Source organism: Topomyia yanbarensis, chromosome 3, assembly GCF_030247195.1.
Source record: "Topomyia yanbarensis strain Yona2022 chromosome 3, ASM3024719v1, whole genome shotgun sequence".
Taxonomy (NCBI): Eukaryota; Metazoa; Arthropoda; class Insecta; order Diptera; family Culicidae; genus Topomyia; species Topomyia yanbarensis.
The window spans coordinates 12,492,349-12,504,289 of NC_080672.1; the positions used below are offsets into that span (position 1 = coordinate 12,492,349).

At 42.7% G+C, this 11,941-nt stretch overlaps 2 protein-coding genes across 3 annotated transcripts in view; one reads left to right on the forward strand and one right to left on the reverse strand.

Annotated features, from left to right (window-relative positions):
- LOC131693155 (phosphoserine phosphatase) overlaps positions 1–5,757 on the forward strand; it is a 45,980-nt gene extending 40,223 nt beyond the window's left edge. For both annotated transcript variants that reach the window (XM_058980749.1, XM_058980750.1), the window contains exons 2-5: positions 4,452–4,868; positions 4,929–5,209; positions 5,273–5,437; positions 5,505–5,757. In XM_058980749.1, the coding sequence (XP_058836732.1) occupies positions 4,452–4,868; positions 4,929–5,209; positions 5,273–5,437; positions 5,505–5,587 (946 nt within the window). In that variant the 3' untranslated portion in view covers positions 5,588–5,757. The remainder of the gene's footprint in view (positions 1–4,451; positions 4,869–4,928; positions 5,210–5,272; positions 5,438–5,504) is intronic.
- Positions 5,668–8,515, reverse strand: LOC131693153 (ubiquitin carboxyl-terminal hydrolase 5). Its single transcript, XM_058980747.1, has 3 exons — positions 8,284–8,515; positions 6,051–8,220; positions 5,668–5,986 (listed from the first exon to the last, which is right to left on the reverse strand). The coding sequence occupies exons 1-3, from the start codon at positions 8,377–8,379 to the stop codon at positions 5,814–5,816; spliced, it is 2,439 nt and encodes an 812-aa protein (XP_058836730.1). The 5' UTR covers positions 8,380–8,515; the 3' UTR covers positions 5,668–5,813.
- Between the last annotated feature and the right edge of the window lie 3,426 nt (positions 8,516–11,941).

Here is an 11,941-nt window from a genome sequence, read left to right on the forward strand (position 1 = left end):
ACGTCACCTAGTGACTAGAAGAAAATTTCCTTCTAGTCACCAAATGACGTGACTGTGAGAATTGGGCCCCTGTTTCGTACTATTTGTCAATTTTGTTGTATGGTCGGGGGTTTTCCTTGTTCTCCTTTCCTAGGATAATTCCAAAAGCAGAGCTTAGCTCACCCTTGCGTCTCCTTGACCGAAATACTGTTTCACCACATCATGCAAACATACCTCCTATACATCCAAAATATGGCAGGTTACTCCTGCTGTCGTGTTCTCATAATTTCTACCATAAATGACCATAAATGGGTCATGGTGATCCTTGGATCCTCTTCACTTCCTTTTCTATATTTCAACGATAATAGTTTGAATTGATTCAAACGCAAGAAGATTCGAGACTAAGGGCTCTTATAATCGTATATTAAGTCCTTTGATAAGTGTATACTGCTCCATTCATTCATACAGGTTGTGATTAAATTGGGAGATTCAGTTCAGACACGGTTCTTGCTTGATTTATTTGGAATTTATTTCCTATAGTTTGACCCGAGACACCTATGAAATCTTTTTAATAACCTGTGGAAAACCATTTTTTTTAGAGCGGCGATCAATTTTTTTTTAACATCGCGTAAAACTGCTATTTTATTTTTGAAAGATTATTGTTTTGCAATGGTTCCGGTTCTTCCCGTCGACCACGAATACCGGGTCGCCCTCCTCGAGTGGCTATGTTTATCGCACCATTTTGATTAATGGTTGATCGTCGGAAGGCGCTCTTTAGTAGACCTCTCCCATATGCAGTTTGCAAGAAGTCGAGATCGCTTACATGTTCGGCAGAGCTGATTCTGGATCTGTTAGTCCTTTGTTCGCCGTCTGCATCAAAATCCATACCTCGCAGCAAATGCTGCGGCATTAATGTTTCGGTTTGGTTCGTGTATTGCGGTAAGTATGTTAATAGACACGTGATGATCATTACGGTCGACTACGGAAGTGTTGTAACCATAATCTCGTTTGTCAGCATTCTTCCATCGTCGAGTGATCGCATCGCTTCTTTCACCGATCGCACCATTTGGTCTCAGGTGTGGTGTTCCGGGCGGAGTAAAGTTCCGCGTGGGAGTACAACAGCTCACGAACCTGCAACCCAAGACTTCTCCTTACACCATCTAACTATGATTTCCACCAGATCTTGGTTATCTAGACCCACAGGACCGAAAGATCGAAGTAACCCTTTGAACTGGAAGGGAGGCTTTTTTGTGATTATGATAAGGCACCAGATGCATTTTCATTCTACCTTTTGTATTGCCGTTCTCATTTTCGGAATCTGAATCCGCTGTCTCCTCATGTTAAATACGGTCTCCGAATTAAAGTGTCCTAATTCCTTGTGATAGTTCTGGATCAACTTCTACGTAATCTCGACAGGATTATAGGATGTCGAATGTGAATGCGAGTCTGCCGTTCATGCGTAGCACAACTTCGTTGTCCAATACCGCTGAACTTTGTAGATTGGATTACTTTTTCTCATCATGTTGCGCTTCAATTTACTGGTTAGTGACAGTTGGCGATAAAACTCACTATGGTGGCTGCCACTCGAAATAGTTTGGTCCAGCGAGAAGTCAGTTCAATGTTAATCACTCTGTGGAACAGAGCAACACCTCTAACTTCTTCGTCAATCTCTCTGATCGTCGATACTTGCGTTGGCTAAATTTCCTATACAGACGGTACAGGACCGATGGTCTGTTGAACCACTCTCGTTCGTTTTGCAATGGCGGATTTCGTCAGTACGTCCACGATGTTGAGTTCGGTCCGAATCCAGCACCAGTCTGGCTCCTTCATGGACTCTTGTATCTCACCAATTCGAAAAGCAACAAACAGCTTGTATCGGTGAAGGTTCGAATGAAGCATGCTGCATAAGGTGCGAGATTCCTTGCAGAAAGCAGTGTGAGTAACCTGGTACATCATCAGACTACACTGGATATCTTCTTTGATAACCGCTTGTAAATATACTATACAACCATATGCTGTGCATCGGTGAATATGTGGAATTTTAGTCCACTTTAGCGCCACCGAGTTGACAGGGGAATACATATAACCTCAACATCTTGTCTACTGATTCCAAATCTCCTAGGAATTGGGGACGATTTCCTGATCCCAATGACAGTTGGAACGCCACAGGTACAATCTAAGTATTTTCTGTGGGTAGTGAACGGCGATAGGTGTCCTCGGCGATAGGAGGATCGAAAAAACCCAGTACAGTTTGCGGCGAGCCTTTCTGTCAGTCGCACATCCTCGCCGAACCTAGTTTAAAATGAGAACTGGTTTATTCCGACCCCAGATCATCGCTAGCACTTCCTTCTTCTAAGGTTACTTGTCACGTCCGAAATAAACCGGTGCAGCATCGGTCATCGACACACTGTCGGGATATTGTGCAGCAAACTCTGGATAAAATGGACTGAGTAAGGAGAGCTCATCGATCCGAAAGTCACTACATCAATGATGTAAACACTTGGTAACTCTGCCGGGTTTATTAAACCGCTGCTTCTGATTGTCCTCGGCGCGAATCATCAATTGATGAAATATTACCTTGGAGTCGTTATCGGAAACAATCCGCCATTTCCGAAAGCCAGAGAAAACTTTGGTCAGCGAGACAAGCATGCCTGACATCTTCAGCAACAGCGAATTTAGAGATACTCTTTGCACCGTTGCTGTAGCGTCCCACACAAGGCGACCTTTTTCAGGCTTCTTCGGACTTTGAATGACGGTGATCGGAATATCAGACCTGATCGGAAGCAGTATATGTGTCTTTTCTTTCTGTACTCTACGATTTGCTTTCAAATATTTTCTTGCAGCTTTGGATTTACCCTGAGTCGGTTTTTCAGTTCTTTTATACGTGAATCATATCAAACCAGTTTCGAGCCGATCGCCGACGCCTCTCCTGGTACTCTCCAGTACTTCTTGAGCGGGTAGTGACTCTGTAGCAGCTCGTGTAGGTAATCATTGCTACTCCTTTGATAGTAGCCACGTTAGTAAGCTGTTCGCGTTCAAAAGGCAGATGGCAGCAACCGTGGTGGATAGCCGTGGACCATAGACCGTCCTTCCGAGGTTAGTTCTAACCGCAATTGGCTGCATTTGGGTGCCCACCTTTGCCTCTATCTGAATATTGTTCGTTCCGATAAGCAATTGTAGCTGTCCGTCATATGACTCGATCGGCAAGACCCTCGCTGGACAACCTTTGATGTGGTAGCATCAAGGTAGTATCAATTTTCCGACTGTGTGTAGAATCTTAGCACCGGTACAACAGCAAATGAATTCACTCTCGAAACGTTTCCAGTTCCTCTGATGATCAGGTGTTCTTTTACTCTGGATGTGCTCAAGAGATCGGTGAGCCTTTTCTCTACCAGCGTAACGGAAGCACCTTCGTCCAGAAACTAACATCGCAGTCGATTTAAAAATTTCTAGACGAAGGTGCTTCCATAGTGCTTGATCCTGATGTGTGCACTTAATTCAACTTCGTATCCGACTGGATGCACAGTGGATTGTGGAACTGCTTGCAGCGAATTTTAAATTTATACTACTCTGTGTTCGTTGAGGCACACATAACGTGGATTTTGCGGATCATTAGCAACGGTTGCTCCATTGTGCAGCTTCAATAAATTCGTTTGTGCAACGACATTGAAAGCACGGCTTCAGCTCCCTTACACCATTTTGTTGTGATGGCCGCACTGCTGACTTCGCTTTATGATGGTACAAACTACCCTTCTAGTACTCCTACTTTTCTCGGGTTGTGTTGAATGGAATTCTACGTCAACGTTGGCCTCGCAGGCGAGTTTCACAATATCCACCAGGAATTTCGTCAGCGTACGCAGCGTCATTTCACCGTGACCCCTTCCAAGGTGGACTCTTTCACGCTTCTCATGATCAGGGAGCTTGGCGGCCAGCAACTATTTTGGCAGCCGTTATTGCCGTAAATCAGCGTCTTCTAGATGCTCATAAAGTTGGTTATCCGTGTTCTCCAAACGTTACAAGGTTTTGGAGGCTCCTATCGGTTGACTTTGTCTGACAAAGTCTCTAACAGTTGTTCCGAGCGGCAATAATGCCGACGTACTTCCGGCAATAATCCCGCCTGAGCAAACACCCCGAGTTCGCCACCTCCGATTGGTTCATTTAGTCTCATCAAATTTTTGTGGTTCATGTAGTCACATCCGTCGTTGGAGGCTTTGTAGGCCGCGTAAAAATGGCCAAAATTTGGGGAGCTAGTAAGCCAATTTTCTTCTCGCTGCCATCTCGGTCTTTAGCGGTCCCGTCTGTTCTTGCATTTTTAACGATTTTTTTCCAAATTAAACATTTATTGCATTATACGGAACCTTTCTGAAATGACAAAATAAAATTTTAAAAAAATCTAATAAACATTGCCAACCAAACAAAAAAACTTCGGATAAATTTTTAAATTTCGTCTTTTTTCCAATCGCAATCCGCAGTGCACTCTTCGGCAGTTTGGTGGCTATATCGGCTACCGAGTCAACGGTCAGCGGAGCCTCCACTACACTCGCCAACGGAGTGGCTGGAGTTGACATTGCAGCAGGCCGACGGAACAGTTTACCAGCGCCTCCCATCTTCAAACCCTTGCTCAAACACACACAGACGGCGCACAGCGTGTCCAACGGAAGCATCGGGTCGAACTCATCTAATCCATCGCAGCTGCAGCAGTCGATCAGAATGACACACGATCGGTTCTCGGTGGTAGCAGCAGACCAAGCCAAGCGAACGACAGAGGCACGAGAGATGCTGAAAAAAGCACAAATCGTTTGCTTCGATGTCGACTCGACCATCATCACCGAGGAAGGTATCGACGAGCTGGCGCAGTTTTGCGGCAAAGGCAACGAGGTAGCTGCACTGTAAGTTATTGTATTGTGGTTGTTTGAGAAATTGAAGTAACTGGTTTTCATTTCTAATAGAACTAAAGAAGCTATGGGTGGCAGTATGACGTTCCAGGAAGCCTTGAAGCGACGACTCGATATTATCAAACCCTCGCAAAGGCAGATTCGTGAGTTCCTCAAAACCCGCCCGAGCACAATTTCCGCTGGTGTAAGGGAGTTGATCGATCAACTGCGACAAAACAGTGCCGAAATCTATCTCATCAGTGGAGGGTTCGATTGTCTGATTGAACCGGTGGCAGATGCGCTGGAGATTCCTTTATGCAATCTCTTTGCCAACAAGCTGTATTTTAACTTCAACGGTATGTGATTGGACGAACTTGGTAGGGGATTCCCTTTGTCACAGTTTTATGTTTTCATTGTAGGAAGTTACGCCGGTTTCGATACCAACCAGGTTACCTCCAAATCCGGTGGTAAAGGTGAGGCTATCAACATCATTAAGAGCCGCTTCAAGAGCAACAAGGTGGTGATGATGATTGGCGATGGAATGACAGATCTGGAAGCTAGTCCACCTGCAGATTACTTCATTGGTAAGTTAGAAGCCTACTGGAATGTTGGTGAAGTTCGCTGACGTTCTTTCTCGTTGCATATTTTCAGGTTACGGAGGCAATGCCGTACGAGATGAGGTCCAGAAACGAGCAACGTATTATGTGACAAACTTTGGCGATCTTCTGTGGTAAAATAGAACCACGCAAACCTTTGAGAATCACCTGTAAATAACTTGCTAAGTAAACAAATTCTTCACAAAATAGCTTCAATATTAATTCATAGAATCATGTTGACGTTTAATTATTATTGTTGACAATAAGTTAGAAATTAGATTTAAGAGCAAAGAACAAATGAAACATAGAGCAAATTCTACCAAAACTGTTGAAAGAAAGTCCTCCTTGATTACAGCGGTGAGTTTTAAACCCGTTGATATAGATACAGGTAGCCGAGTTCCTTGGGAGGATTCTGTGAGATCGCCACTTTGTTGTCGTTGAAAATCACCCATTGACCGTCCTTAAAGATGTGACACACGTAATGGCCAACCTGCGAAGAGGTGCCCATGTGGGAAATAAATGCCACCAGTTTATATTCTGCACGTTAAAAAAAATTCGATTACAAACTCTGATTAGTTAGATAATGAATAATCAAACTTACTGCCAGGTCCATCACGATATTGTGGCCCACTTGAGGATGCTGCTTGCGCGTTAGATTCCTCCAGTGCACCACCCAACGCCAAACTGTCCAGCTCATCCGTATGGGAGAAGATCCAATCGACCGCTCGTTCCGTGTTGTTCTGAGTTTCCTTCAGAGCTTTGCTGGCCTGCAGTTCGGTGAAACCCATCCCCATCAGCATCTCCAGTCCCATTGGATCCGGTATAAATGCCGGTGCAGCTTTGTCTTTGCCGATGTCGGTTCCCGGTGGAACAAACGGAGCAGCAAAGTCAGCATCGGCGATATGTTCCATGATCCATTGGGTAGCCGCCTCTGCGCCGGTATTTTTAGTAAAGAAGATTGCACGTTTGCATGCTTCCGGAGGGAAACCCATGGCCATCAGCTGCTCCATCACGGCCGGATCCATTGGCGGAGGAGTTGGGGCTTTGCCGACCAGTTCTGGAAGCTCTTCTTCAGTCGGTTGTTTACCAGTTCCCCGCAGTGTCTCTAAATCTAGCACTTCCGGAATGTCGATAGCTACGTCTAACTTGACCGAAGTCCAGTCTTCCTTGAGGGTGAACTTTTTCAAGTGAAGCATTAAGAAGTCCGGCATGGTGGCCAATTTGGTAGTCTTTTTGGCCGTTGTTTTAGCATTGATTGCCGTACTGTAGAATTGTTCTACGATTTCCGGTTGAGCAAACGCATCTAGGCATGCGCTGAGTGGGATTTTTGGACGTACCAAAGCTTCCGGATCCAACCGGCGACCTTCTTTCTCGGCTAACGCTAGGTCTTCTTCGTACTTCTTCACCTCAGCAATATTGGTAGCCATGTTCAATGGGATCTGTAGCGGAAGACACCAGTCATCGCGCCGGTTGTACATCACCTTTCCGCTAGAGCAGCATTCCACACGATCCTCGATACTAAATTTAAGTGCTTCGGCTGGATCAGTCTGGTGCCGGCTGTGTTTTTGCAGTATGTTAACCAAATGGAGGAAAAACTCCTGAGCATCCTGTTGATGTTTTGTGGAAAAATCCGGATGACCCTTGCCTATCAATGCTTTGAACATGGTAGGAGCAATTCCCGCTTCACTATCCACAGTATCCATACTATTCTCCGTCAGAACGCTATATCTTCCACTGCACAACCCCGTTCCAAGTTTCGCCATCTGGATGTTAAAGTCATTGGCCGGATCAGCCGGGTATGTTTCGAAGAATTCCTGCGCACCATCCACATACCGCCGGACGAAATCCGGAATCGTAAACATCACCTGCACCACACTGTTCAGATAGCATGAGTTACCCATATTGCGCATTCCAGTCAACCCGGGACCAGCAATCGGTTTCAAATTGCTAGCACTCTCGCAAAGAATACCCCATTCGCCTATCTTCTGATTGAGATCAAGTTCCAATTCAATCATGGACTTCTCCGTCTTCTCCAGCTGACCCACGTTAATTCCCCAGTGAGCCAAGTGTTTCACCAGGTACGGATCTTCGACCATATCGTCCTCCTGATAGCTGTACACATCACCCTTCCCGTCGGCAGTGATCGTTCCAAGTTTCACAGCCAGCGGATAATTGGTCTCGCGGTAGTGATTCAATGCGTGTTCGTTACCACCGGAACCATCGTAAAACTTTCTCCCGCACAAAATCGAACCGTCCGTCAGATTGAGCCACAAATTGTTGGTCAAATCGCAGCGTTCGCATTTCCACCCAGTCGGAGGTATTTTCCTACCGTTATCCAGTTGTAGCAGATTCTCAGCATGTTGAGAAATTTGTCTTATCTCTCCGTCCCATGTTCCAGCTAACTGTTCCCGCTCCCGCTTAACCGAGGCAGCTTCAGCATTCAGTACTGCTTCCACCGAGTTCTGAACAATCAGCGGTAAATCCTGATTCGGATAGCTAAAACTGGTACCCTCCGGCAGAATCACTACCTTGTAATGCTCTTTGTATTCGTACTTTTTCTGCTCGGACGGATTGAAACCACCTTCCACGCCGATGGCCAGTCGAGTAATTTTTTTCTCTGGACCCTCCTCAGGTGATTCTTCCACCTCAATCTTATCTCGTTTTAGATGCAGAAATATTTTATTGCCAGTCTTTTCCGCGTATCCTTTGGCGTACGGTTCTCCAAATCCAAGAAAACTGCTCAGATTCACGTACAGTCCGGTGGCGGATTCCTGCCAACAATCGTCAATCGTTACTCACCAATTAATTTTATAACCAACAAATTAGACCCTTACCGGATTGTCGAAGCTGTAAACACACTCCTCCTTGTAGACATTGTCGTTGGCGCACGGAACCTTGATCTGGGCTAGCAGTTTCTGGAGCGCTTCCATTGTTTGCGTTAACGGTTTGGCTAATTAGTTTAGTTTCCTTTTTTTTGCAAATCACTTTCACTGCGCGTTGGAGAAAAAGAAAACAAGATGATGCAGCTGAACGCGGTCACTTCTCGTCCGATCTATGGTGGTGAATGTTGTGACTTCTGTGAACTTACCTACCAAAAAGCTCACCTACCAAAAAGCTCACCTACCAAAAAGCTCCCCTACTAAAAAGCTCACTGAATACAGACTTCCACCTTAAAAGTGCTTTCTAGATAAAGCTCACAGCCTGGTGGCGGGAATCGGAACTACTGGAGTTGCCATAATTATCGAGCAAATAAACTGTTTTTAAATTTTGCATAAGAAACACAAAATGACTAACAACCACATAATGTTTAGTCAATTGCCCATACTTTTAGCTATCTCCTGGTGCATTGTTTATTCCAGGAAAACCTGGGTGCTGAGAAATTATTTTTTTAGTAAAAATATAATCTATCAAAAAGCTTATTTACTAAAAACCTTCCTTACCATAAAGTTAACTTGTCATACTGAATGATATTGGTTCACAGACATGGGGGCGAGAAATTGATTTTAATATTAATTAATAGTAGAAACATATTCCACCTACCAAAAAGCTTATAGCTACCTACCAAAAAGTTCGTCTGCTAAAAAGCTTCTTTATTAAAATTTTACCTGTATGCCACATGTATCCGCACCCTGGTGACTCAAAGTTAAACATCGCTAATGTAATGATACGCGTGTGAATCAGTTCTCATCATTCGTTGGATGGTAGAGTTGGATTTAGATGTCCGATTTTTAGTTAGGTATAATAGAAAAACTTGTTTTAATCCACCTAGCGGTGCAATTGTGCCTTTCTCAATCATGAACATGAGAATTTTTGCGTTGTTTATATTCATTATAAGCTTCCAAATGTATATATTACATTTTTATTATACACGACATGACAACTATATACAAGAATAGAAATCATTATTCGAGTTCTAAAACTTTGTAAAAGAAAAAACAGCCACGGTAATATTGAATTGAAAAAAGGTGCGAAATCGGCAAGTTCCAAAAAGTCGATCTTTACAAAAAAAAATTTTCGATATAACATAAAATCTCGACGTTTCATGCATTTTCAAGATGTTTGGCATCAAAAATACGAATTCGATTTCTGAATCATGGGGTCCCCCCTCGAAAAAAAAAATTTGAGTTCCGGCTTATATGGGAATTTCATATGTGACCGGACGATTTAGTCTATATTTCCGGACCCATATAAGCGATCCGTACGAAATTTTATAGACATCTGTGGGGATATTATAGCTATCATTTGGGACTAAGTTTGTGAAAATCGGCTCAACCATTTCCGGGAAACTGATGTGAGTTCGTCAATTTTGAAAGATGGCAGCTTTTCCCGGGCACTTCCGGAACCGTCTATGGTGGTCAATGTAGTCAACAAAAGTTTGGTTGGCCGTCGGTGACCTAGAACAGCAAATTGAAGTTGTTTGAGAGACATTTTAGCGAAATTTTTACCTTTTTTGCTTTCATCGGACTATCGGTTTGAACCGCAATTTGCTATGTGATCGCACGCCACAACCTCCAGAAGTCGGATCGGGATGAAATTAAATAGTCATTTACGGGGACGCAATACCTTTCATTTGAGACCAAGTTTAGTTGAATCGGTCTAGCCATCTCCGAGAAACCGATGTGACTGTTATTCTGAATTTAGATGCTTCCGCCGGGGCTTCCGGAACCGATGATGGTGGCCAATGTGGCCAAATAGACTTTGAATGGATGTTAGTGACCTAATACTACAAATTGAAGCAGTTGTGGTCATATTTTGGAAAACTTTTCTCCTTTATACATTCATTGCAGAATTTATTAAAATCGACATTTTCTGCGTGTTCGTACTCATCACCCTGTAATTCCGAAACAGGAAGTCGGATCCATCAGAAATTCAATAGCAGTCTATGGGAACGTTGCACCTTTCATTTGGGACTAAGTTTGTGAAAATCGGTTCAGCCATCCTGAGAAAAGATGGTGAGATTGTGTTCGCGTACACACACATGGTTTTCAGAGCAATTGCAATACCTTTCTATTGAGAAAAGCAAAACGTCAATCTCGAGCGTTAAAGTTATGTAAAAAATAACAGTTTATTTGAAAGTGATTAGTAGATCACTGCCAGGTGTGTTAGTGAACTTGATTGAATTGATAGCTGATCCCAAAAAGAATAAAAAAACAACCACTAAGTCAGTAGAGATATGCTGATATGGCATCGATTCGCTACTGTTTTAATGGATATTCGTTCAATTATATACACAAGTATAAACTTGTTTGTAAGAACATGAATGTCTCCTGTGGCTAGGTTACTGAATTACGTTACTGTTGAGTGATTGTAATTATGATAATCGTTCAATTCCAATTTATACCAAGTTTAATCTCATAAAGAACCACACGCTGATAAAATGTTTCGATGTCTTCGGAATACAGCAACCCTTTATTAGAATTAATAGAACTTCTCGATCTAGTGTATGTTGCAGAGGCGCATATAGTGTACCTAACCCTCTTCTTCTCCTCATGCCGTTTGCTACCGGTACTGTTGCAAGCCTTTCCTTGCTTGAACTCAAATCATCGGAAAAGTATTTATAGAGCGAATCCGAATGACTATGTTCAATTCGTAATCCCACGATCTAAAGTTTCCAATGGATCTGTTTAAAATGTTAAAAAATATGATCATGAATGTAAGACTTATAAAAACGTAAGTTTAAGGTATTTCAGAACCTTCTACTTTTAGCTATCTCCTGGTATAGTGGCTATTCTAGGAAAAGCCCGGGTGCTGCGAAATTAATTTTTTTGTAGAAATATAATTTATCTACCAAAAAGCTTCCTTACCATAAAGTTTGCTTGTCATACTGAATGATATTGGCTCAAATATTTTTAATTTTGAGTGAACCACAAAATTGTCCATTAACCGGATACCGTCTAGTCGATTGCACATACTTTTAGCTATCTCCTGGTATAGTTGGTTATTCCAGGAAAAGGCCGGGTGCTGAGAAATTAATTTATTAGTAGAATTATAATTTATCTACCAAAAAGCTTCCTTACCAAAAAGTTTGCTTGTCATACTGAATGATATTGGCTCAAATATTTTTTAATTTTGAGTGAGCCACAAAAATTGTCCAGTAACCGGATATCGTCTAGTCGATTGCACATACTTTCAGCTATCTCCTGGTATAGTTGGTTATTCCAGGAAAAGGCCGGGTGCTGAGAAATTAATTTATTAGTAGAATTATAATTTATCTACCAAAAAGCTCATCTACCAAAAAGCTTCCTTACCAAAAAGTTTGCTTGTCATACTGAATGATATTGGCTCAAATATTTTTAATTTTGAGTGAACCACAAAATTGTCCATTAACCGGATACCGTCTAGTCGATTGCACATACTTTTAGCTATCTCCTGGTATAGTTGGTTATTCCAGGAAAAGGCCGGGTGCTGAGAAATTAATTTATTAGTAGAATTATAATTTATCTACCAAAAAGCTTCCTTACCAAAAAGTTTGCTTGTCATACTGAATGATAT